This window comes from Amphiprion ocellaris, chromosome 6 (genome assembly GCF_022539595.1).
Source record: "Amphiprion ocellaris isolate individual 3 ecotype Okinawa chromosome 6, ASM2253959v1, whole genome shotgun sequence".
NCBI classification, from domain to species: Eukaryota; Metazoa; Chordata; class Actinopteri; family Pomacentridae; genus Amphiprion; species Amphiprion ocellaris.
The window spans coordinates 23811340-23839300 of NC_072771.1; the positions used below are offsets into that span (position 1 = coordinate 23811340).

At 36.4% G+C, this 27961-nt stretch overlaps 1 protein-coding gene and 1 long non-coding RNA gene across 2 annotated transcripts; both read left to right on the top strand.

Moving 5' to 3' along the window:
* The first annotated feature begins 639 nt into the window (after positions 1 to 639).
* slc14a2 (solute carrier family 14 member 2) lies at positions 640 to 5422 on the top strand. Its single transcript, XM_023295903.3, has 10 exons — positions 640 to 759; positions 1885 to 1956; positions 2054 to 2237; positions 2760 to 2949; positions 3151 to 3279; positions 3559 to 3751; positions 3964 to 4111; positions 4374 to 4508; positions 4612 to 4661; positions 4754 to 5422. The coding sequence occupies exons 1-10, from the start codon at positions 736 to 738 to the stop codon at positions 5174 to 5176; spliced, it is 1548 nt and encodes a 515-aa protein (XP_023151671.2). The 5' UTR covers positions 640 to 735; the 3' UTR covers positions 5177 to 5422.
* Positions 5423 to 8457: 3035 nt separating this feature from the next.
* Positions 8458 to 12036, top strand: LOC129349176 (uncharacterized). The gene is made up of 3 exons (XR_008602075.1): positions 8458 to 8574; positions 9473 to 9573; positions 11321 to 12036. It is a non-coding gene; the product is annotated as an uncharacterized LOC129349176 (long non-coding RNA).
* Positions 12037 to 27961: the final 15925 nt, after the last annotated feature.

The following is a 27961-nucleotide window of genomic DNA, read 5'->3' on the forward strand; positions in this document are numbered from 1 at the left end:
TACAATATACTCCCAACTAATGATTATTTACATCATGTATTAGTTTATAGATGCTTTCATGTAATGGATTCATTGTTCATAAAATAAAAGAAAAACTACTGTAAAAATTGTCAGTAATCGAGTAACTGCTTGTTTTGCCAATTAACAGCCAGAAAGTAAACAGTAAACACTGATACAAACCAGAGAATGACATTTTAAAAAAAAAAAAAAAACGTGCAAAGAGGAGCATGTTTGCAATTTCCATCTCAAGAAGTAAATAGACACAAGAATTTAGACAAGTTTTGAAAGCGGATCACAATTTGTTGTTTGCGAAACAAGAGTGACTTCCTTTTGCGTCGCGCACATTCTTCTTCTTTACCAAACAAATCAGTCCTTAGTTTAGCCCAGATAGCTGCTGCTTTGTGAAGTATTACACAACACAACACATCGAGAAAAGCTTGACTTCACCTGAACTCATCCTCGCCTCGTTTGTGATTGTCAGTGAAGGGGAAAGTACAAAAAAAGTGTGTCTGTACGTGGCAAAGTTTATCACTTCTGAGTGCCAGGGATTCCTGCAGAGGATGAGCCCAGTAAACAAAGAGGTGGATGACAGGGACAGGAGAAGAGAAGAGAAGAGAAGAGAAGAGGTGGGGTTGTGTTCGTTGTCGGCTGCTATAAAAGCCCTGAGTGGGAGTCTCCGTAATACAGCTCCTGAGAAGCTGGCAGCCCATCCAACCTGTGCCTATTCTGGGACTTATGACTGGATCACACTGCACCAAGGTAGGGGCACTTGTTGCTGTTTGTCAAAGTCCCTGAAGTCCAGCAGGACAGTAAAACCTGGTTAATCTTTAGATAATGTGCTCCTTTAATCTGCACCTTTTTATTTGTTCAAATAAACTAATGTTTGAAGAAGATTACAGGTAGAATGTTATCTTGTGTCATATTATTATCCCTTTATCTGTAAGTATTGATTTTTATGTATGATAAATTAAAAAACAAACCATAATAAAATGTTGTGATTTAATTTAATCTTTGTCTGCATGATTCCGAGTTAACTGGCTGGTGCTGATTTGGTTCACTGCACTGTATTAGAGCCACAAGTAAATTATTAATTTTAAATCATAAATTTAGATTTAAAAAAACCTTAGGGTGTGAGATTATATTTTATTTTTTTCACACAGGTTGGTAAAATGAAGGTACAGTAACAGATACAGTCAAAAAATAACTGAATGCAGTGAATGGATATTAAGCATTTTGTAATTTTGAAAGATGTCACACAAATAGATATAGTTTTATGACTTAAAATCATTTCTAAGAAACACTTATGCTGCTCCTGAGTGACACCTTTGCTTGTGTTAGATTTTATTATTTCAATTATCTTTCTTAAACATACTGCTGGCTTAATACTTATTTACACATTGCTTTTATGTGCTAAATAAAAGAGTTGTGTTGATCTGTGAATAAATAAACGTGACTTAAGCATCTATCCCAGGGAAGAGAACAAAAGCTGTTGTGTTTAAGAACTGATAAAATACTCAATTAGAAGCTGTGATAATAAAATATGACAGAGGCGGAAGTCAGCAGTTATTTACTGGTGAAAAGAACAATACAGATAGAGGCATGTGAATGGAGAAATCGTGTGCCAAAAGGCTGAGGACATGGCTTTTCTCCAACAGTTTTAGCCAATGAGATTGTAGTCCACTCCATAAAAAGACCCTGTACACGTTGAACTTCATCCATTCCTGGGAAGACGCCTACAGATTAGCATTTTGTTGACAGTAGTCCTCTGAACAGTAATGGTACTTGATATCAAGCTAATTTTACATTGCCAAATAAACAACTTTAATTAAGAGAAGTTGCTTGTCTTCCATCTGAAAAAAACAAACAACACTTGTCTCTTCTTAGGATATTCAGAAGAATATCAACTGCTCCACTCCTGCTGCTCAGCCCACCCGCTCTCCTGTCACCAGCTTGACTGTAAGTCACTGCTCACTCTTCTGATGTGTATTTTAATATGATTCAGTCAAGTTCTTGTAATGCTGAGGTTCATTTCTGACCACGATGGTGGCTCCAGGAGCTCCAGCCCCTGATGGCTCACCCCGACCTGCCGCATGAGAATGAACACACACAGGAGGACAAGTCAAAGGAGCAAGTGCAGCCTGCAGGACCGACCAGGCTGCAGAAGGCAAAGGCTCGATTCCTCAAAGGAGTGTCGTACTTCTCCGGAGACATGGAGGTGTTTGGAAAATGGATGGAAAGTAAGTCAAAATTAACTGTCCACATTGCAAACAATCTCCTGACCCATAGAGACAATACAGCACAGACACACTGGAAACGTCATTATTCTAAACATGCAGAACATAACGCATAACTTGACGATGATGCTCGATGCACCGTTCTTGAAAAACAGCACATTCTGTACATCAGTTACGCCACACTCAAATCAATTATGTCGGTATTTGGAGAGTGAAACAAGAGCAATTTTAAATAACATTACAGTGGTAATATAGGGACAAGTTTACCATTGACAATTTCATGACAGAAACTTGAAAGTGTGCCCTTAAGGCAAGCCAGGTTAGTGAGATGTTAATAGAGCCGAAACAATGTGCAACATTTTTTACTTTGGACATATGGAACGTGGTTTCAGTGGAAGTGTCACCTTGATCAGTCACAGTCCGTCACGTGGCCCCTCTGTTACTGAGTATGTCCTCAGTCTTTAGAGACTTTACACATGAACAACTTCTGCTCAGCCAAATAACTCTCTCTACTCTGTCTTCCAGGACAGTTCATCTTGCTGCAGCTGCTGGACTGGGTTTTGCGTGGAGCAGCCCAGGTGATGTTTGTTAACAACCCTCTGAGTGGCCTCGTCATATTTGCTGGTCTCATCCTGCAGAACTACTGGTGGGCCCTCAATGGCTTTGTGGGAACCCTCTTTGCAACCATTTCTGCTCTCATTCTGCAACAGAACAGGTGTGAACATGCAATTATTTCTTCACCAAATTGATTATGTAGATAGTAATAATTTAGTGTCTTATTCAAATAATACATAATAGAAATGTTCTTGAAGATCATATGATGATGATTACTTAGGATGAGCTACATACGCCTTGTTGTACAGCAAAAAAAAAAAAAAAAAGTGAATTGATACATCCAGATCAATTTCCCTCACAGGGGTGCAATAGCTGCAGGACTGTACGGTTACAACGGCATCCTGGTGGGTCTGCTGATGGCCGTGTTCTCCAATGCAGGAGACTGGTACTGGTGGCTTCTGCTACCAAACATCTTCATGTCCATGATGTGGTAAGAAGATAGATTGAGTAACAGTAAAACATTACAGATCATATGGGTTTATATCATGATGAAAGAAAGTGGCTGAACCATAACACATAAATGTTCAGAATTTGCGGGCCAACAGGCCTCAGTGAACCATTTGAATTTAATACCAATAATAAGACTAGGAAATCTGGTGAAACAACTCCGACTGTGATGGAGATATAAAATGACATTTTAATAAACATAACTTGTGAGCTAAATATGGAGCAAATGTAACACAAATTATCTTGTGCCATTGCCTTTCAGCCCGATTGTGTCCAGTGCCCTGGCATCTATTAACAGTCGCTGGGATCTTCCTGTGTTCACTCTGCCCTTCAACATCCTGGTGTGTCTCCACATGGTCGCCACTGGCCACTATAACCACCACTTCCCCCAGGTCCTCATTCAGCCACGAACAGAGTTCCCCAACATCACCTGGGCTGACATCGATGTAGCTAAGGTCAGTGACGGGCCACGTTCTTTCCATGCTACCTCTGTTAACACAGGAGCTATGTTCTTATGTACAATAAACTTAAAATTATTGCAAGCTATACACACCTGCACAACCCAAAAAAAGAGGCCCAGTAAGTTAATATAATAAAAATACATTTTATTATGAATGTACATCATCATTTACAGTCATGCTTAATGTTTCTTTCTGCACATTTTCAGTTGTTCATGTCGGTGCCTGTGGGAATAGGGCAGGTCTATGGCTGTGACAATCCCTGGACTGGAGGAATCTTCATCATCTCACTCTTCATCTCATCCCCCATCACCTGTGCTCATGCTGTCCTGGGATCTGCCGTGGGCATGGTTTCAGGTGAGAGGACTACACATCTAATAAAAAAGTTACTCTATCTCACCACAATAAACAACAGGTTTCATTATTGCTTCAATACATGCTTACATAATGAATTAAAACTACAATCAAATTGATGCAAACTCCACGATTACCTCAAAAATATCTGTAAAGGCAGAAAATAGCCACTAGGATTATTATTTATTAAGATAACCTCAAGTTAAATTGAATGTGCTGATCCTCTGAGAGCTGTTACTTAACATTTGTGTGTGTTTCCCTGCAGGCCTGGCTCTGGCAGCTCCTTTTGGAGACATTTACTTTGGCCTCTGGGGATACAACTGTGTGTTAGCCTGCATTGCCATCGGAGGAATGTTTTATGCTCTCACCTGGCAGGTGCACCTGCTTGCAATCACATGTGGTGAGTACTCTCCTACACAGATAACAAGACCAGAGAGACCAAGTATTTGTAATCTATGATCAGCATGAGGGTCAAGTCACGAAACACTTCCTCTCCTTTGCAGCTTTTTTCTGTGCATACCTCGGCTCAGCCATTGCCGGCATCATGTCCAATGTAAGTCTGCACATGTCTCGAATCTTTTTGAGCCTGTGATGAAATACATAGTGTGACAAATTTCTAACTGCGATGTATTTTTTCATCTATAGTTTGGTCTGCCTGCCTGCACCTGGCCTTTCTGCCTCTCCGCCCTCACTTTCCTCCTCTTAACCACGGGGACCAACAGGATCTTCAAGCTGCCACTGGCCAAAGTCACCTACCCAGAGAAAAACCTGGTTTTCTTCTGGAAGATGAAGAAGCAGGAGAAAAAGGAGAAGGCCGAGAAGGAGAGGAAAGAGAAGGAGGAGCAGCAGAGAGCCATCGAAGAGGAAGTGATGCTCAATGAGAAAGAGCAACTTAGGCTAGAGCTTGAAAGAATGGAGGAAGGGAAAATAGAAAATGGAGCATCAGAAGGCAAAAACGACAAGACACAGACCAACAATCTTAGGCCTGAAGTAGATGAGCAGGTGTCTGATGAAGAAAAAAACAGGCGTAATGATTTAACCGAGGTCACTATTGTTGACTGTGTTTAATATTTCATATCTGAGAAGGATGATGAGAGCTGATGAGAGCTGAGAAGATGCGCTAATGTAACTCGAATGTATGAAGAATCTAAGATAAGAGCAACTGTAAATCTTATTTCAGAGCAACTATATATTATAAATACTTAGGCTGAGACTCCGCTGTGAATGCATTTGATGCTTTTCAGGATGGTTTGCTGGTATATTGCACTATCTTTTGTAGGTCTTTATATTTTTTTAAATAAATATTTTTTTAAATAATCAGTGTGATCCATGTTTGTTTATTCAGTAGTGTTTACTTGCTTTTAGTCAAATATGAAATAATCACAAATAATCTGTGAAATTGTCCTTGTGTATGTTTATCTTGTCTTAGAAAATCGTGCTACATAACAATTAGCTGTGAGGCATAGCTGTTTTGAAAACAGACAGAGCAAAAAAATACTCAAAATCATCATAAATTCTGTAAATGTTATTCATGAAACTATTTTATATAGTGCTTTTCTTATAGTGATGTGCAGGACCCCTGGTTCTCGTCCGGGCCTGAGCCTCAGATCTTTCTGCATGGAGTTTGCAGGTTCTCCCTGTGCATGCGTGGGTTTTCTCTGGATACTCCAGCTTCCTCCCACAGTTCAAAAACATGCTGAGCTTAATCCGTGATTCTAAATTGTCCATAGGTGTGAATATGAGTGTAATTGTTTGTCTCTATGTATAGCCCTGTGATAGACTGGGTGTCACCTGTCCAGGGTGTCTCCTGCCTTCACCCTAAGTCAGCCGGAATACCCCCCCCCCCCCCCCCCCCCCCCGCCACCGACTAGTGTATAGATAATGGATGGTTGGATATCTTCTCAGAAAATAATATTTGGCATAAAGATGAGGGGTGTCAAGCTTAGCAGTTTGAGAAACCTGTTTATCATTTCGTAATTTAGATGAAAAGAGTGATACATAAATTCTGAAAGAGGTGAAGCAGTCACGGCAATAGTATCTCATCACAGGTTTGTTATTTATATGTAGTGAAAGTATAATTAAAGACCAGAGAAGATTATATAACACATTTGGCAGTATTGGACTGTTTTCACTGGCACCATCAGATGTATGATGGATGCCAAGCTGTAGCGTAAGTGTGTCACAAGACTATGCATATCTGTATGACAACAACATTTACGATTTGCTCTAATTCAGGAGCCAGCATGAACTATTTTTGTCATGTGTAAAAAAATAAAAAATTGTTAAACAAAAAAAGCAAGTGATCAAAACCAGGGTTCTAAAACCAAAACTAGTTAAAATATATACACTAAAAATTATTATTATCAAAAAGCAAGGAGCAGTTTAAACTATTTTGGGAACACATTTATTTCTACTCAAGAGTTACATGAAAAGAGTATCACCACTTTAAATTCTTTGAGCCAACAGCTCAGGAAGACTGGAAACAGGCTGAAGCAACCTGGTTCTGTCCAAAGGCAACAAAACCTTACCTGATCTGCAAATAACAAAATAAGTTGCATCGTATCAGTTACATTTATACACAAAAAAGTGCATTAAAGCAAATCCTCTACTGTTGATTGGTGTATGGGCCACAGCATTTCTAGGCTGGGAGTAAGAATTTAAGGTAACTTAATGTAAATTATACTGGAAACTCCAGCAGCCAGGCCAGCTGTCAACCTGTTATCAGTCTTTATGCTAAGCTAAGGTAACTTAGTGCATTTAATGTCATCAGGGAGTATTTTCTGGACTACAAAGAGTGCATTAACTTCAGTGTCCCATATGGTGAAAATCCATCTTTATTGTGTTTTGGGATTGCTATAAACTTGGAGGTGTGATATAAAGACTCCCAGCTTTACAGTGGGTAAGAATTTGACTGATGTGCTGAGACTAATGAAGAGACATCTAGTTCAAACAGAGTGTTCTTCCTGAATGGGGCGGGACTTTGATTGATTTGCTAAAAAGGGCACAATATAGGACCTTTATATCAAATGCTTTACCCTCCCTGATGTACGTCATTGGCTCACAGATGTATCATATTTGCCTGGTTCTCTGCTAATGTCCGGAACTGCATGTCATGTTTACATCAAAAACTCGTGCAATCTCTGTTTAGTCTACCTTTTGTCCTGAACATTGTGGCCTGCAGTGGGGCTTACAAAACAGTCTCATCAAAACTGTCTAAAACAGTGTATTTGTTGAAACACATTAACCTCCCTCATATATTATGATTTTCAAACTTCTGATTATTTACCATCATTACATTTGCTTATATAAATATGCATTTAATCCTACATGCATCTTACATAGCATATATAAATGTATAATTCAAAAGGCCTAAATGGTTTTACACTTGATTATATTTCTCTTCTCAAAATGTCTAAATATTCTGATATATTTTTACCTCGACTTTCACGTACGGGTTGCACATTTGGGACTTCAAGCACTGACTGAGTTGCATGAACTTGTTAAATGTTTAGGAACTATTTATCCCAGGTTTAATAGGGGTTTTGTCATGTGAATTTGTAATGACCCAACCAACCCAAAGTTATGGTTGATGGAACTGATAGACCTGATCTCTGATGTGAAAGAATTTTTTGACTTTCATTCTTGAGTTGCAACAGTGCGCAGAGGATGAGCAGTTAATGCTGGTGCAACATGAACAGTTACATTTAGAATAACAATGACAGCACTGTTCAAAAAATTTGATGTGTTCTTCACCCTCTCAAGGTAACAAAAGACTTTGTATTGACTTTCACTCAAGTTCATTTTTCCACTTGGTTCAGAAAAATACGTTCATGAATGTCACCTTCAAAATGTGCACTCAAGCTTGGTGCATTTATTAGTCTCTCTGGTGTGGGTATGATGTTAGTGTTGCACAGCGTGGGTGAAACATTCCAGAGCTTAATGAAGCATGTGCTTTGGACGGTTGTGATCTGAGGGCCCAGCATGTTGAGCACACTGCAGCTATAATTGACAGGTGACCATAAAGATGTCATGAAGGGAATCTGATAAAGCCACACTGACATATCTAGATCTGCTGGTTGGGCAAGGTTAAGTAACAAAGAATAAACATATACAATTTATTACCTGTCACCACTAAGAAATGCTGATCAAAAAAGGATATACCATTTTTTTTTTAAATGCTTTGATTTTTGTTTTATATTTAGAATAACAATAAAGTAAAATCAGTAAGAGACAGAAACGAAAAAATGTCCGTTTTTTCATTTTCTCAGACCGGAAGTGGTCATCAGCAAGTGTGGAGCCAAAGGACAACAAGATTCTCAGAGGGCGGAGCCAGAGAGCAGCGATTGGTCAGACCATAGATAGTATAGAAGACAGCGCGCTAGCGTGTCTAGTCTATGTATATCTATGGTCGGCACGTCTGGTAGCATCTCTGGCTGCTGTTGATCTTGTTTTTGGAGTAAAACACGGTAAGAAGATAAATACTTCTAACCAGTAGCGTTGTTTTGTTGTACGTTAAGTCAGCGACTTGTGAAGAGTTGTGTTTTGTCGTGTTTGAGCAGTTGGTCCGGACGCGTTAGCTAGCTAAGCGGCTAAGTTAGCTAGCGGGCTAATTAGCACAGGTGGCTAACTTACCGCTGAACACCTGCGTTAGTTGCTGCTGCAGCTGTCCGTCATTATCAGAGTGAACTTCTCAACCTGTGTTTCTCTGCTGTGTATTTTAGCTTTTAAAAAAGTTATTTTACTTTAAGGTTAACTGAAACCCGTTGAGCTGCACTGAAGTTTAACATTCAGCTGGTTTGAATTAAACCGCCCTTGACATTGCGCAACACTACCTCTCTGAATCGCCGTAATTTCATTAAATTCCTTCTCTCTTCCACTGCTCAAGTTCAATCCAGTATATAAGATGACATTAATAGTGAATAAACTAACAACCAGCCATTGTATTTATTTATTACTGCATGTATTTGTAGTAAAACATGAGTTGAAACATCCTACTTTTGGATCTAGAACTGCACAAGCCGTTCATTTTCAGTCACCTGACGAGTTAAACTCCCCTTTTTATGTGAGGTTGAAGCAGAAAGTTTGAGTTAACAAAGAAAGTTGTTTATAATTTGCAATACCTGTTATCTCTGACTGAGACTTTAGTTTTTGTTGAGCCGATTTACACGTAGAAACTTTGTTCAGGAAGATTTCTCAGTAGCTCAGAGGACAGGCTGCTTTTTACACAACCTTGTAAGAGAATGTCTGTCAATGCTTTCAGCAGAATTTAGAAACACAACACTTCCTAAACAGATAATTTGAGGCTGTGAGGTTGAACGTTTGAGAGCATATCAGTGTGTTTGTTTGTGGTCTTTCTGTTTCTAGGTGGAAGCTGAATTAGTGAGGATGACTCCTGCTCCTGTCATCTCTAAGCTCCTCACACATCTTTACCTGCACATGAGGAAAATCACTCCTGTAGAATGCAGGTATGTTTGTCATTATTACAAATAGCTGTTGTCTGGTGACCTGTCAGAAACCCATTATACAGAGTCAGCCAAAATAATGTTTACACACATCAGGAAAAGAAAAACTTGCATAAATATTTTAATACCAAATTTATTCAGACATCACAAGATTAATAGAAGTTATCTTCGGCCTCTACAATTACAAGAGGTGCTCAAAGTGGTGGCCACTGGCTTCCAGACATTTCTGTTGTGTTGTAGACGTCACTTGTTGATGCTCCATTCATGAGGGTAATGCCATCTGTTGGGAAAACATCCTACAGCAGGACACAGAGTTACACTATTTTGGCTGACTCTGAACTTAATGAGAACAAAACTGTCATTTAATTGTTGCTCTGGAAGCTTCTTTAGTGAAAACCAGCTGGTGTTCTGCTTTGAAACAAACTGCTTTTGAGGTCTGTGTTTTTAGGTTTAACCCCACAGTTTCTGAATGAACTGATAGTTGTTTTTCTTGATCAATGTGGACGTTATAATTGATGGTAACATTTACTGATCATATAATCAGCATGACAATATAACAGTATAACATTCTGACCACCTGACTAATACTGTGTTGGTCCCTTTATGCTGCTAAAACTCCTCTGACCCAGTGGTTCATCAGAACCTCTGGGGATGTCCTGTGGATTCTGTGGATCCTGTGGGTTGCAGGGTGGGTCCTACCTAGATCAGGCTGATCCTGGACCATCCCACAGATGCTCAATCAGATCTGGATGTGGGGAGTGTGGAACCCAGGTGAACAGCTTACCTCTGTCGTGTTCCTCAGACCACTCCTGAGCAGTTTCAGTTTGCCCTGCTGAGGGTGGCAGCTGGCATCAAGGACTGCTGTTGCCATGGAGACTAGGGGGTTGTTTGTCCTGCAGTGTTTAGGTGGTGGTACATGTCAAACATCCACATGGATGTCAAGGTTTCCCAGCAGAACGTTGCATTAGAACAAGATGATGGATGTTGTTCTCTTCAGCTGTCAGTGGTCAGAATGTTGTGGCTGATTGGTGGATCTGTCTGCCTTTACTCTGACATCCAGAGTTATACAAAAGTGTAGTATGTGTGCAGTACAGAAGAGATTTACTTTATTGTATACTTTTTTTTTTTATTTTTTTTTTAAGGGAGAGCATTTTTTTTATCCACCTGAAGAAGACCTAATCTGTCCCTTCAAAGGATAGTTAATTGTTACTACGGCTTCCATAGTGGTCCCATCAGAGAAACTCATATCCATGTACAGATTTTTATTAATTCCAGGGCTGGTTCAGTAAAGAATATAATAATAACTACATCAGATAATTCTTGGTCGCAGTTGGAATTTTGTAGCCTGAGAGATGGTTGAGAAGGTTTGCAGTTCTTGTTTTAGCAAAATATGTTATAATAGAAGATCTTTATTGTCATTGTACATGAAATTGTCTGCAAACCAGCAAAGTGTATCAGTCTGAGGTATCTAAAAATAAATAAGGAAAGAAAAATGCTTCTTAAGCCAATAATAAACAGAATATTTTGAGGGAATATTCTAAAAAGGAAAGAAAAGCTCCATTCTCACTCCTCTCAGGAGAAACTGTCATTAAAATTGACTTTAAATTTAGCTTCAACACGAGATAAAAACATTTATTTTCATTACTGATATTGTCAAGTTTTAATAAAGTTCATGCTACTTTTATAAAACGATGAAAGTGAATAAACTGTATTTCTGTGTTTGATTTCTGTCTTTTCTCCTGTCATCCAGATGTTCAGAGGGAGATGATGCCACATCTGGTCCAGCTGATGGAAGGTCTTGAAGTTCTCTGACTGGCCTCGACTGAAGATGGTCGTCTCACTGGATTTAAGGTTCAGATGCTCAGTAACAAACTCCACCAATGTGCCAACAGGGAAGCTTTAGGTTTATTAAATGTTGCTATGAAGGTTTCGCTGTTTTTCTTTGTGAATGCAATGTGCTACAACTGAAACTTGAATTAGAACTTAGAAGTAAATCCTTCCATCTGAAAGGATTTAGTTGCATTAATAACCTCATAACATTCTAATTTTTATTCCAGTCTTAGTTGGAAATAGAATCTCTGTATTGATTCAGGTAAAAACTGAACTTCACAGCATGTTGGAGCAAAACAACCAGATGAAAACTGTGATGGTGTTGGATTGTCAGACCGTAATATTGCAGCTCAAAGCAGCTTTTCTAGCTCAGTTCATTCTGACATTCAGCTATGAATCAACACAGCAGATGGTGATCCATGCTGTGGAAGTCTCACATCTCCTGATTTAATGGAGCTGCTTTGCACTTTTTACACTGTTTATTCACCAACCTCCTCATTAAAGGAGAAAACAGGAGATATTGTTGGTTCTTCTGTCCCTCTGCAGTTTCCTTAGACTGAATATCAAGTTTATATTTTATGTGATTTCCCATGTGAGCCAAAGAAGACTTCAATAAACTCCCTCCATCCCCTGGACACAACATATTTTATTACCATGTTAAATCTTTTTTTAAAAATATGTTTTTGAGTTTTAATTATAGTTTTAGCATAGTTTTTTTCTCTTGTTAAGTTTTGTCATCTGTGTGAAAAGTGCTAAACAAATAAAGTTGAATTGATAAACTGAATAAGTGACTAACTCATGATTGTGACAACAAAAGTATTTTGTTGTGATTTAAGGGTTTATTTCATTTTTAAGGTTGGGGTTAAAATCTTGCCAGAAAAAAAGACTACAGAAATAAACTACAAAACAAAAAGCAATTAAATCAAAGGGGGAAAAAATTATTACAAAATAACTTTAAAAAATAAAATTTAAGCATTTTTAAAAAATGTTTAATGTTATTCTTGTTTGAAACATATTTTTTGAAATGTTTAGTATTATTCTCGTTTAAAAAGTATTTTTTAAAATGTTTAGTATTATTCTTGTCTAAAAAGTATATTTTTTAAAACGTTTAATGTTATTCTTGTTTAAAAAGTATTTTTTTAAATGTTTAATATTATTGTTTAAAAAGTATTTTTTTAAATGTTTAATATTATTCTTGTTTAAAAAGTATTTTTTAAAATGTTTAATATTATTCTTGTTTAAAAAATATTTTTTTAAATGTCATTCTTGTTTAAAAAGTTTTTTTCAAATGTTTAGTATTATTCTTGTTTAAAAAGTTTTTTTTTTTAAAGTTTAATATTATTCTTGTTTAAAAAGTATTTTTTTAAATGTTTAATATTATTCTTGTTTAAAAAGTGTTTTTTTTAAATGTTTAATACTCTTCTTGTTTAAAAAGTGTTTTTTTAAATGTGTAATTATCTGAAATATTTTCTCTGTAATTTTTAATAATTTTATTTTAAAAATTTTTCAATATTTTGTCTGTTTAATAAAATGAAACATTAAATACAATTAAATGATATTAAACAGACAAAATATTGAATTAGAAAATTAAAGACGATACAAAACATGCAAGTATGAAAGTAAACAAAATTTTTAAAATAACATTATTAAAAATTACAGAGAAAATATTTCAGATAATTACACATTTAAAAAACACTTTTTAAACAAGAATAGTATTAAACATTTAAAAAAACACTTTTTAAACAAGAATAATATTAAAGATTTTAAAAAATACTTTTTAAAAAAGAATATTAAACATTTTTTAAAAAATACTGTTTAAACAAGAATAATACTAAACATTTAAAAAAAACTTTTTAAACAAGAATAATATTAAACATTTAAAAAATACTTTTTAAACAAGAATAATATTAAACATTTAAAAAAAATACCTTTTAAACAAGAATAATATTAAACATAAAAAAACACTTTTTAAACAAGAATAATAAACATTTAAAAAAATAATTTTTAAACAAGAATAATATTAAACATTAAAAAACACTTTTTAAACAAGAATAATATTAAACATTTTAAAAAAATACTTTTTAAACAAGAATAATATTAAACATTTAAAAAAATACAACATTTAATTAGATTATTAAACCTTTAAAAAGACAAAACATTTAATTGAAAAATAAAATGTTTAATTAGAAAATTATATTTTAAAGACAATAAAACTTCAAATAGGAATTAAACAGAAAATACAATGAATCATTTAAAAAGAAAATTAAACATTAAAAGGTGGTAAAACATTTAACAAAGAGTTAACGAAAACATTTTTTCGTATTGATTATCTTTTACTTGGTTCCTGGTTGGAATGTCCATCAATGTCAACGTGAAGTTCACTTTTAGTTCTGTTCACTTATTTTTATTTTACTAACACCCTGCTTTTAAGCCCCTCAACTTACTCTTTCAAATAAATACTCATCTAACCCTCTGGAAACCAGCGTTTGGACTGTTTTTGTGTTGCTGCTCACCTACTTCAGACAGCCGGGACGTAACGTTTTGTGGACGAAAGCCTTTTCTATGACGTTTTTAGAGCGACATACCATACTATGACTTTTTTGTGACATTTTGGACGACATACTAAACTATGACATTTTTTTATATGTTTTGGACGACATACTAAACTATGACATTTTTTCCACATTTTGGACGACATACTAAACTATGACATTTTTTCCACATTTTGGACGTCATACTAAACTATGACATTTTTTTCACATTTTGGACGTCATACGAAATAATGACATTTTTTTCACATTTTGGACGACATACTAAACTATGACATTTTTTTCCACATTTTGGACGACATACTAAACTATGACGTTTTTTTTCCATATTTTGGACGACATACTAAACTATGACATTTTTTTATATGTTTTGGACGACATACTAAACTATGACATTTTTGTCACATTTTGGACGACATACTAAACTATGAAATTTTTTCCACATTTTGGACGTCATACTAAACTATGACATTTTTTTCACATTTTGGACGACATACTAAACTATGACATTTTTTTATATGTTTTGGACGACATACTAAACTATGACATTTTTTCCACATTTTGGACGTCATACTAAACTATGACATTTTTTTCACATTTTGGATGACATACGAAATAATGACATTTTTTTCACATTTTGGACGACATACTATGACGTTTTTGTGACATTTTGGATGACATACTAAACTATGACTTTTTTTTTCCATATTTTGGACGACATACTAAACTATGACATTTTTTTTACACATTTTGGACGACATACTAAACTATGACATTTTTTTCCATATTTTGGAGGACATACTAAACTATGACGTTTTTGTGACATTTTGGACGACATACTAAACTATGATGTTTTTTTCCGTATTTTGGACGACATCCTAACTATGACATTTTTTTCACGTTTTGGACGTGTGTTGGACATGTTGTAAATACATGCCATATGATGAAATAATGTAAAAGAGGTCGTGAAAAACACTATGGTAAGGTTTTCTTTGAAAAAAAATCATCATGAATTTTGGTGCAAAAAAACCCCATAGTATACTATGTCGGGGAAAAAAATGCAATTTTTCAACATGTTGTAAAAACGTGCCATATGATGAAATAATGTAAAGTAGGCCGTGAAAAACACTCCAGAAAGGTTTTCTTTGAAAAAAAAAAAAAAATCATCATGAATTTTGGTGCAAAAAAACACCATAGTATACTGTCGAAAAATGTCATTTTTCAACATGTTGTAAAAACGTGCCATATGATGAAATGATGTAAAGCAGGCTGTGAAAAACACTCCAGAAAGTTTTTTTTGAAAAACAAAATCATGAATTTTGGCGCAAAAAAAAAACGCCATAGTATACTATGTCGAAAAATGTCATTTTTCAACATGCGAAAACATGCCATATGATGAAATAATGTAAAGCAGGCTGTGAAAAACACACCAGAAAGGTTTTCTTTGAAATAAAATCATCATGAATTTTGGCGAAATTTGGCGAAAAAAAAACGCCATAGGTGGAATATTCCTCCATGCTAACTTTTTTGGTCTACATTGAAGGATTTTTTCTAAACCACCCTTTTGGGTCTATATTTGAGGTTTTAGGTGGAATATCCCTTTTAACCAGCCCCTCAGGTCTCTTTGAGGATTTTGGATGCAATACTTGGTTAAACCAACATTTTAGGTGCATTTCTAAGGATTTTTGGTGGAATGTTCCTTTAAGGTGGATGTGTGAGGACCTTGTAGATGGAATACTTCCTGAAACCAACCTTTTAGGTCAACATTCAAAGATTTAAGGTGAAATATTCCTTTAAACCAACCTGAATTTCATGTTTTGATCATTATCAAGTGAGAAACCTCAATCCAGACTCCTCATAATGACGTTTGAGATTTGTGCTGCTGTTATTTGTTTAGTCCAGACTAAATGACAGAAATCCACAACAGTAATTTTATTTCAGGACTCGGTTATTAAATGTCAAAACAATCCATGTGACTCTAAAAACTCAACAGCTTTACAAACTCTAAGATTAAACTTTCCACAATGATCCAAAATAAGTTGGACTTCTACATGAGAGCCTTCATTATTCTTCATCTACTTGCTGAAAAGTTTGGTCAATAAAAAAGACAAAAACTAATATTTTCAGCTGAACTAAAGACAGACTTTGTGATTTTTCTGATGTGTTGTTGTAAACTTACTCTTTCAAATAAATATCCTCCTAACACCCCGGAAACCAGCATTTGTTCTGTTTTTGTGTTGCTCCTCGGCGACCCTAGACAGCCGGGTCCTAATGTTTTTTGAGCAACACACCATACTATGACGTTTTTACAATGATGGTTCTACTATGGAACCAGTTTGACATGTTCAGGTGTTCTTTGTGTGAAAACTCAGAGATTTCAGGTATCAGAAGGTGGTTTTCAACTTTCTTTATTAACTTTCTGCCTCAACTTTAAACTAAATTTCCTTCACTAACCCAGCCCTCTGGACTTCCAGTAAGCTGTGTTCCTATTGGCTGTCCAGGTGGCTGCTAGGTGTTATCAGGAACACCTGAGCAGCTCAGTGTCTTCCTGCTTTATTCGGCTGCAAACATTTCCTCTGCTTCCTTCACCACTGAGCTGTGTTTGGCTCCGTTGCTTTAATTTGTTCTTTAGGCGTTGGCTTGCAGCTTCCAGCAGTAAAATCGTCTTTAATGTGTTTCTTGGTGTGTTTTAGGGCTTTGTACTGGATAGTTGTCTTGGTAAATGTGGTTCTTTAGCCACAGTTAGCACATGGTGCTAATGTGTGCAGTGATTAGTGGATTTGGTACAGCTGAGTTGTGTCTTTATCTTGGCTGTAGTGAGTCTTTAGAGGTTTTTGGTCAGACACATTCTGTATTCTTGTTTGTGAAGCAATGTTGGTTGTCCAGAAGGTAAGAGTTCCTGTCCTGATTCTCTGTTCTCAGAGGTTCTCTGGTAGGCTGCAGGAGACTTTAGCGTTTGGGTTGTGCTAGTTTGTTTTTTGTACGGTTTCATTTGGACGACTATCTTGAGGCCCCTCCATGTGGTTTAGTGAGGTTTTCTGCAACAGTTCTACAAAGCAACCTGCAGCAGAAGAGACTTTGAGAGTTTTTAGGAAGTTCTGGAGAGCAGACTTTAGAGCAGCAGAAACATTTGTCAGCAGTTTGAGCAGGAGAAGGTGAGCTTCAGAGTAGAAATGAGACAGAAACCTTCTTGACCCGTGTGGTGAGGTCCTGTACCAAGAGTTTGAGCAGGTTGTGAAGAGTCTGTAGTTCTTTGGTCTGAAAGCACAAGAAGAGTCGACTCATTAAAGGAGAAAACAGGAGATATTGTTGGTTCTTCTGTCGCTCTGCAGTTTCCTTAGACTGAATATCAAGTTTATATTTTAAATGATTTCCCATGTGAGCCCAAGAAGACTTCAGTAAACTCCCTCCATCCCCTGGACACAACATATTTTATTACCATGTTAAATCTTTTTTTAAAATATGTTTTTGAGTTTTAATTATAGTTTTAGCATAGTTTTTTTTCTCTTTGCTTGTTTAGTTTTGTCATCTGTGTAAAAGGTGCAAAACAAATAAAGTTAAATTGATAAACTGAATAATTGACTAACTCATGATTATGACAACAGAAGTATTTTCACTGTGATTTAAGGGTTCATTTCATTTTTAAGGTTGGGGTTAAAATCTTGACAGAAAAAGAAGATTAAAGAAATAAACTACATAACAAAAAGCAATTAAATCAAAGGGAAAAACTTTTAAAAAGGTTTATTATTAAAAAGTATTTTTGAATGTTTAATTATCGAAAATATTTTATCTGTAATTTTTAATATTTGTATTTAAAAAATTCTGTTTAATTTCATAGTTACATGTATTGTATCTTGTTTAATTATCTAATTCAATATTTTGTCTGTTTAATAGAATTTAATTGTATTTAATGTTTAACTATATTAAACAGACAAAATATTGAATTAGATAATTAAACAAGATACAATACATGTAACTATGAAATTAAACTGAATTTTTCAAATACAAATATTAAAAATTACAGATAAAATATTTTCGATAATTAAACATTCAAAATTACAATTAAACAAGAAGAATATTAAACATTTAAAAAAATACAAAACATTTAATTAGATTATTAAACCTTTAAAAAGACAAAACATTTAATTAAAAAGATAAATGTTTAATTAGAAAATTACATCTTAAAGACAATAAAACTTAAAATAGGAATTAAACAGAAAATACAATGAAGCATTTAAAAAGAAAATTAAACATTAAAAGGTGGTAAAACATTTAAAAAGAAAAACCTTAAAGATTTAATCAAAAAGCTAAATATTGGGAAAGAAAAAAAATTCAAACAAGCCAATAAAACATTTGAAAAAACAATTAAAAATTAAAAAGACAAAACATTTCGAAATCAAATCAGACATTAGAAAAGAATAAAAGGTGAGAAAAAAGCAAAACTAAACATTTAAGAAGAATCAAACTAAAGACAAAACATTTGAAAAGACACCAGTTAGACTTTAGAAGATCAAATTAAACAGAAGAGACAATAAAACGATCAAAAAGAGCAAACTGCTTTCCGGATAAAGTCTACTAGTAGTTGAAGGCATTTATCAAACTAATGCTACCTTCTGATCGCCACAAACTTTACTGTTCAGTGAAGAGAATCAAAGTTTGTTGAGGATTTCTGAAAAACCCAGAGGTGAAGGTCTGAGAAGAACTCAGATGGATGGTCTAAATGTGAAATCAAGACTCATGGTCACAAGTTTTAAGGCTTCTGTTAACCACAAAGTTCAAACTAACAGAGAAGTACTGAGAAACTTTTAAAACTTCAGTCCTCAGACTGTCTGCAGGTTCAAACTAACAGAGAAGTACTGAGAAACTTTTAAAATTTCAGTCCTCAGACTGTCTGAAGGTTCAAACTAACAGAGAACTACTCAAGAAGTTTTAAGATTTCAGTCCTCAGACTGTCTAAAGGTTCAAACTAACAGAGAAGTACTGAGGAACTTTTAAAACTTCAGTCCTCAGACTGTCGAAAGGTTCAAACTAACAGAGAAGTACTCAGGAACTTAGAAACTTCAGTCCTCAGACTGTCTGAAGGTTCAGACTAACAGAGAAGTACTCAGGAACTTAGAAGATATCAGTTCTTGGACTGTCTGAAGGTTCAATCTAACAGAGAACTACTGTGGGACTGAGAAAATTTCAGCCCTCAGACTGTGTGAAAGCTCAGGTCCTGAGGACTCGGGAGGTCTGGAGGCTTTGAAAAGTCTTGGAACTGAGGGTTCAACCCTCCAGCACAAAGGCTGAAGTCCAACCTCCTGAGAAAAACGGTCGAGTCGAGACTCAAGTTAAAAAAAAAACTCGAAAACGACAAAAAATAGATGATAAATGCGCAAAAAAAAGAAGAATTAGTATCTGAGCAAATAGCTCAGGGGATAAGAAGACAGACTACCAAGCGGAGGGTCGCAGGTTCAAGACCCACCACCGGCATTTTTCTTTCTTTGTCTTTGTCAGGATTTTGATAAAACTTAAGAAGGGTCTGGTCTTGAACCAGCGACCTGCAGCTCCACAGGCAAATCCTTAACTCACTGAGCTACAGATCAGATAAAAAGAAAGAAATTCGTCGTCCCTTTGGCATCGTAGTTCCTCAAGTGACCACATGGGTGGAGCTGAGGCGGAGTCTGGGTGGAGTCAGGGCGGAGTGTAGGCGGGAAGGTGGGTGGCGGCCTCCCCCCTCTACTCCCCCACCTCCCCCCACCACCCACCACACCTTCCCCCGCCTGACGAGTTCTTCGAGTCTCCACGAGTTCTTCGAGTCTCCATGGGTTTTCCCGAGTTTCTGGAGTTTCCACCAGGTCCGAGGCAGAACAAGTTGTCATGAAGAGGTGTTGAGGTTGGCCAGGATGGACTGACTTTTTACAGCGACTAGAAGGAAGACGACTAGAAGAGCAGGTCTTTAACCACCATCCATAAAATCCATGGAGTCGCTCCAGAGAAATGAAGGAAGGTCAACTTTTATCAACCTCCATCCAGATGTTCAACTTGATATCTTTACTTGGACATTTTTAGCGCCACAAACCTTTAGCATCACACTTTATTATCATTTATTAGGACTTTCATGGAATCCACCAGCAGATTTACTTTTTGTTGAGAAACTTTATTCTTGTCATCGTGGGACTGCAGTATTTAAAACTGTTCCTTCTATTTGACCTCATGTTTATTAGCTTTAGTGGAGAAAGTTATTTTAGTTGTCGATTAGTCTCTTAAAAACCAAATAATAAATTGGATTAGTCAAGAGGTTTAAATTTCTTACTTTGTCATATTTTAAATATGACAAAAATGGAAAAATAAAGTGTCTTGAGACAATTTGACCTGTAATTGGCGTTATATAAATAAAATTAAAATTGTATGTATCTTGTAATGTTGGAGTAATTCAGCCATATATGTTGAAAAACACATTTTCTTTGACCATTAATCTGTTGATTGTTTTCTCCAGTAATTCATTTCTTGTTTTGGTTTATAAAATGTCGAACCCAAATATATTCAGTTTACTGCCATAAAAACCAAAAAGATTTACATTCATGATGCAGGAATGAGGCAGTTTTTCACTTTTTATCTTAGTTTAGTCAGAAAGATAGTTGATAATGTGTGAATTGTTGCAGCTTGTGAGCCGTAAAAGGTTTTAATCTTTGGGGCCGAGTGTCAAAAAACATTTAGAAACCAACATCAACAAAGCACTCAACAAAGATTTGAACATCATTGAAGGGAAATCCAACTTTTGCATGACAATGTCTAATTAAAGGACATTAATTTCCAATGTAAATGTGATATTCATCCTCTGGAGCTTTCTCTTCACATCGTCTTCCACCTGGACTGGTTTGGTCGGGAGCATGTGCAACAAATATTTGAAAAACTGCACTTTAAAGAAAATGAATGACATTGAAGTTTAATCTCTACATAAATGAGACTGAGTCTGGATGTGCTGCTCTGTCATTAACTCCTAAGTTTAGGGAAAGTTAAAACAAAAGAGGACAGTTCAGATAAGACTTCAGAATGAGCTTATTTTGAACTAACATCTCAGACTTTCTGAGCTTCAGCACCTACAGCAAGATATTTTAAAAACAAGCAACTCAAGAGATCCAGAAGTTGGAGAGTTAGCTTTAGCTGAGCCAAAGAACATGTGGGACGCTAACCTAGCAAACATTTCAGGCTTTCCTCTGTGAATTCTGAGAAATAATTTCCTATTTAATGACAGAGCTACACATCTTAACTCAGTCTCATGAAAACAGACTCTAATTCAGTGTCATCCATCCATATTAAAGTGCAGTTACCCAAAATGTTTGTTGCATGAGCTCCAACAAAACCTGTCCAGGTAGAAGGCCACTTTGACAAACAGGAAGTGGAAGATTCCAAGCAGATTTATAGAAGGGGGAACCGGACTGTACTAAGTGTGGCCGAGTATCGAGGGGTGTTTTGTGGGTTTTTAAGGCTGATAATGATTATTAGTGAGACATTTGGAGTAGATATTCATTTGCAGTAAATGAAAGTATTTAAAATCTTGGAGGTAAACTTACAGGAACACAAACTTTAACAGAAAACTTTGTTGATACGTTTTTGTTTTGTTTAGAGATGTTAAGTTAAAGGAGTTTTATCCGTGATGTATAACCAATCAAATCACTCCAGAAGACAGAGCGACCACAGGTAGATAAAGGTTCAGAGCCAAAGTAGCACCATTTTAAAATGTATTTATTACCGTAAATCAGTAAAAAATAAAATACTGATAATCAGTAAATCAGTCAGCCCACAATTACTACAATTCTACAATGTATGTCTCTTTCCTTTGACTTGTTATTTGTACAATATACGATGTATATGATGGCGTTTTTTCATACCAAAGGCTATACTATGATGTTTTCTAAGAGACATACGATGCTACTCTGTTTGTTCTGGCCCTGGGCCACTGCACTCCTCCTCTGTTGTTTTCTGGATTGTACTCAGCTGCATGCCTTCGTCCACCCGGCCTCCGTTGACTCGTCCCGCCTGCCGTCTCTGGAACTGAAGCTGGATTGGAACAGACCAAAGTACAGTCCAATCACGATGCCAGCTGCCTCTCAAAAAGCTCCTTCATCTGGCAGGTGGCAGCACTTCTTCTGAGGGGAAGCTGAGCTGGCCCGGCAGAACTTTGGAGATGTGTTCCAGTGCTTGGTGGATGTGTGGGGAGATAGAGAGGGACCTTTGACTTGTTCAGGAAGGAAAACAGGAAACCCATTGGTAGTTTTAGTTTAGGGTGCTACTGCGGTGTGTTTTTGGATTTTAAGAGGTGAACAGGAAGAGTTTTTTTTGTATTGATTATCTTTTACTTTGTTCCTGGTTGGAATGCCCATCAATGTCAACATGAAGTTCACTTTTAGTTCTGTTTATTTATTTTTATTTTACTAACACCCATTTGTTTTTAACCCCCTCACATGTTGTGTTGTTGTAAACTTCCTCTTTCAAATAAATACTTGTCTAACCCTCTGGAAACCAGCGTTTGGACTATTTTGGGGTTGCTCCTCACCTACTTCAGACAGCCGGGACAAAACAACGTTTTGTGGACCAAAGTGGACCAAACCTATGATGTTTTTAGAGCAACATGCTATCCTATGACGTTTTTAGAGCGACATGCTATAGTATGACGTTTTTTGGACGACATGCTATACTCTGATGTTTTTTGAGCGACATGCTATACTATGATGTTTTAAGAGCGACATGCTGTACTATGATGTTCTTTGGACGACATGCTAAACTGTGACGTTTTTTGAGCCACATGCTATACCATACGTTTTTTTGGGCGACATGCTAAACTATGACATTTTTTGGGCGACATGCTATACTATGACGTTTTTTGGGCGACGTGCTGTACTATGACGTTTTTAGAGCGACATGCTGTACTATGATGTTCTTTGGACGACATGCTAAACTATGACGTTTTTTGAGCCACATGCTATACCATACGTTTTTTTGGGCGACATGCTAAACTATGATGTTTTTAGAGCAACATGCTATACTATGACGTTTTTAGAGCAACATGTTATACTATGACGTTTTTAGAGCGAAATGCTATACTATGACGTTTTTAGAGCGACATGCTATACTATGACGTTTTTAGAGCGACATGCTATACTATGACATTTTTAGAGCGACATGCTATACTGTGACGTTTCAAGAGCAACATGCTATACGATGACGTTTTTAGAGCGACATGCTATACGATGATGTTTTTTGGACGACAGGCTATACAATGACGTTTGCTGAGCGACATGCTACACTACAACGTTTTTTGGGCGACATGCTATACTATGACATTTTTTTGGACCAAAGGCTATACTATGACGTTGTTTGGACGACATGCTATACTATGATGTTTTTTTTGGACGACATGCTATGCTGTGACGTTTTTTGGACCAAAGGCTATACAATGACATTTTTAGAGTGACATGGTATACAATGACATTTTTTGAGCAACATGCTATACAATGACGCTTTTTGAGCGACATGCTGTACTATGACCTTTTTAGACCAATGGCTATACTATGATGTTTTTAGACCAACGGCTAAACTATGATATTTTGTTGAACGACATGCTATATGACATTTGTTGGACCAAAAGCTATACTATGACGTTTTTAAAGCGACATGCTATACTATGATGTTTTAAGAGCGACATGCTATACTATGATGTTCTTTGGACGACATGCTAAACTATGACGTTTTTTGAGCCACATGCTATACCATGACATTTTTTGGGCGACATGCTAAACTATGATGTTTTTAGAGCAACATGCTATACTATGACGTTTTTAGAGCAACGTGTTATACTATGACGTTTTTAGAGCAACATGCTATACTATGACGTTTTTAGAGCGACATGCTATACTATGACGTTTTTAGAGCGACATGCTATACTATGACATTTTTAGAGCGACATGCTATACTCTGATGTTTTTAGAGCGACATGCTATACTGTGACGTTTCAAGAGCAACATGCTATACGATGATGTTTTTTGGACGACAGGCTATACTATGACCTTCTTAGACCAAAGGCTATACTATGACGTTTTTAGAGTGACATGCTATACTATGATGTTTTTTGCGTGACATGCTATACTATGACGTTTTTAGCAGCTAGCTCGGTTAGCATCGCTAACATTAAAGCTAATATTTACTATGCTATCTTTCTTCTCTGGTCAACACACACTGAAACAAACTCCACCAACATCTGGAGTGCATGGCACACATTATATCTGACACTAAAGCTGCATATAAAGTGCATTAAAAGCGGCACTGATACGAAAATAAACATTTACTTACCGAACTATCAGAGTCCTTTCAGTGTCTGCTGGTAGAATCAGCCGAAGGTAGAAAACTGGTTAAAACAAGCCAACGGGCAGGAAAACTGTCTGTGGAAAACGTTGTGCTACTCCACCGATAAATAAACCAACAGTTCTTATATCAGAATTAATCCAAACGAGGAGAGCAGAGTCTCTGTTGCCTCCTCCTTAGGACCTGTCAATCATTCCGGACCGGACTGTCAATCAAGTAGTCCCGCCCCCTGGCTTCGCAAAACTTTAACGCTCTATAAAAAAATCAATATTGATTTATTTTAAGATCGGCCACCTGATCTCTCATTTTGACCATGAAAACTCACGAAAAAAAATTTATGTACAGTCTATGCACCGCACTCTGTCTGGCTCCACATTTGCTGATGACCACTTCCGGTCTCAGAAAATGAAAAAACTGACCTTTTTTCGTTTCTGTCTCTTACTGATTTTACTTTCTTGTTATTCTAAATATAAAACGAAAATCAAAGCATTTTTAAAATAAAAATCGTATATCCATTTTTGATCATGAATGGGGAAAGCGCCTTGTATTTCAATTTTAATTTTTGTATTTTAAAACGAAAATCAAATAACCACTCGTTTTTTGTTTTTCAATACCCGTTTCAGAACGGAAAATCCAATTACCAGATCCGTACACGGACCGTAAAACTGTCATTTTCCTGCTCTAATGCTGACTAAATATCCATATTGTTAATGGTACAAATAATTTAGCAACAGATGTTACTATTTAACTCCTGCCTAGAGAAAAAGAAAAGGTGTTACAAGTGAATGATTTGGGCTCATTAAATGGCTTCATCATTAGGTTCTACCTCATTTCTTCGAAGACATTTATTCTATATTACTTTCAATGAACTGAAAAGCACATGGTGGTCAAGCGAGAAGCGAGGCTGCTTCCATATTTTAGGAAGAATGAATAGTTTAGAGGTAAAAGGTTTTCTGCAGTGATGATGGTTGTTATGTAACTCAGACCTTTCTGGAAGTTTTTATTTTTTTTATTTTCTCAATCATATAGGAGATGAGTATGAAGATAGGGTTTTAGCAAAGATAAGATAATTGTAGGCATGTCTTATCACAGGTTTCCAGCAAAGGAAAACTAGTACAGGATGAACCTACAGTTTTCTGATGACTGCATAGCACAGGGTTATTCAAAAAGAATGAAACAATTTCATTACGCATTATTTTAATAAGTAAAAGCAATAGAAAACTCCAGCCAAGTCACAAGTATTCTACTCACAGTCAACTTTTATTTGATGTTGAAGGTCATCGAATGACATCGAATAACAACAACAATCAACTCAGTGGATTGTGATATGCTGATATGTCTGGGAGGAATTCTCTTATCGCATTGATGTTGCCCATGCTGCAGGTGGTGGCCACATTGAACACTTGTAACACAGGAAATAAAAGTTGATTATGAGTAGAATACTTGTGACTTGTCAGGAGTTTTCTACTGCTTTTTCTTACCAAAATATTGCGTGATGAAATTGGCTCATTCATTTTGAATAACCCTGTCTTTCAAGTCATGCTTTAATCATGACTTTTATCATAGTGACATTTGTTTTGTTTTTTTGTTTTTTGCATGCAGCCTTACAAAATCCAGACATTGCCTTCAGTGCCCTCAGCTGAACATCAAGTGAGATCTATTACAGCATAAATAAATGCAATCACAATTTTAAACTTTTTTTTGTTTTTTGTTTCTTTGGGATTTAGTCTAAGAAGAAGGCGCAGTTTGCATTAACAGATAATGATTGAATTCAGTTGTTATAGTAGGGCACATTTGAGTCTGTAAAACAAAAAGATGACAGCTAGTCCTCTTGCTTTGAGCTGAGACAATTATGCCCACCAGCTCTCATAATTTCATAATAATGCGGGGCGTCTTCCAACAGATCACTCAGGCTGTCTTTAACAGCTTTATGAGAAAATCCTCCTTTTACTACACATGCTGCATGACCTCAAATGACTGCTTTTCAAATTGCTGAAGTTATGAATGCTTCCATTTCAATTAGCATTTGTCTGTGTAAATAAATGTCATGTTTTGAACATTTAAACAGCCTGAAATGAAAAGTTTCAGTTATTCTTGAGAGTCCAGGACTCCAGCAGCTGCTGTGCTGTACATAAAGTATATTTAGGATAGTTAAGGTTATCTCTAGCTGTGCAACACAGCACAGCAGCTATGCAGTGTTCTGCCTGAACAGTTTGCAATGTGTGTCATGTTTCCATCGTAACATCTTTATAACATTGAGGTCATCAGAACAAAACATTGTGCATGATCTATTTTCTTTGTCTACAATGCAACAGTCAGAGAGATCATAGCTACATTGCATAGTCTACATCAGCCAACGTGGATTAGAAATTTCATGAAGATAGTGTAAAGTGTAATGATCCACAGTAAGTCACAACTTCACAATGAAATGAAAGTTCAGGTCTTTAAAAATCATTCCATCATAAAGCATCACATCTAAATATCTCCATCAAGATCTGTTGTACATTAAACAGCATGTTACATAACAGAAGTCATGACGATGGCACCAAAAACAGCAGGCAGATTGGATCATTGTGGTTTACTTTAAAGAGCCCATACTATGCACACTTAGAGATTTATAGTATTATTTTTGGTGTCTACTGAAATAGGTTTACATGCCTTCATGTTCAAAATTTATTATTTTTCTCATACTGCTGCAGAACCTCTTCTCACGCTCAGAAATGCTGTTTATGCTCCTATCTCTTTAAGGACCCCTTCCCGAAAATGTCAGTCTGCTCTGATTGGTCAGCTAGGTTCACGAAACCGAGGCAATGTTGGTTATGTACAGCAACCTGGGATCTCTGGGTATATGGATGCGGCCCTGGCAGAAGCATGAGAAAATTATGGTAGACTGTGAGGAAGCTGCTCATTCTTGGTTTAAGGTTGCATCAAACTAGGTGTTGTGTGAAAAATGCTACATGATGACATAGATAAGTAAGCAAAGAAAAGCCTGGATATTAATGAAGGTGTTTCGGGCAGGTAATGAACAGAATTCTCTGCTCTGTTGGAAAGAATAACTCTCCTTGATGGGAACTTTGGACATTGTAAGTCAGCAGACCTTTTGCTTGCACAAAAAGGATATTACACACAGAAGGAAAAGAAAAATCACAAAAAGTCTTGTATGGGCTCTTTAAGTCTCAAGGTTGCACTTCCAGAGTGTCACTGAATAAGGTCCAGTATCACCTGCAGCTCCAGATCATGCCTACCTCATATTGTACACTCTTGTGGTGCCTGTTGTTCCATGTGGCCTTCTAAGTTAGGGGATGGGGATGTTAAAAGCCTCAGAACAAAGGTGAAAAGGTCTTAGGTCAGAGGTTTATAAATTCCCAAGTTAACCATCAGATCTCTTAAAAATGAGTTTATTGTTTTATTGTTTTATTGCTTTATTGCTATTGCTTGTCCAGACAACGAGTCATCGGTAACCATACATCCCATCACCTGCTTGGTTTCATGTGAAGAACCCACCTATATAAGCTAGGAGAAACAGTTGTTCTGCAGAGTGATTCTATCGGGCCCTGAATCCTCTCACAGGCATGCCATGGTGTCTGTGATGCCGTCTTTGTTTTAATAAGCTTTTTATATATAAACAAGGAGAATTTCTTCACCATCTTCACATCATCGCTACACAA

What these genes read in the sequence shown, in the direction of transcription:
- slc14a2 (XM_023295903.3), top strand. Translation starts at nt 736, where the DNA reads ATGACTGGATCACACTGCACCAAG. An exon ending in GTTTGGAAAATGGATGGAAA is followed by an intron (nt 2,238 to 2,759) that starts GTAAGTCAAAAT and finishes TCTGTCTTCCAG; the next exon opens with GACAGTTCATCTTGCTGCAG. An exon ending in CTGACATCGATGTAGCTAAG is followed by an intron (nt 3,752 to 3,963) that starts GTCAGTGACGGG and finishes GCACATTTTCAG; the next exon opens with TTGTTCATGTCGGTGCCTGT.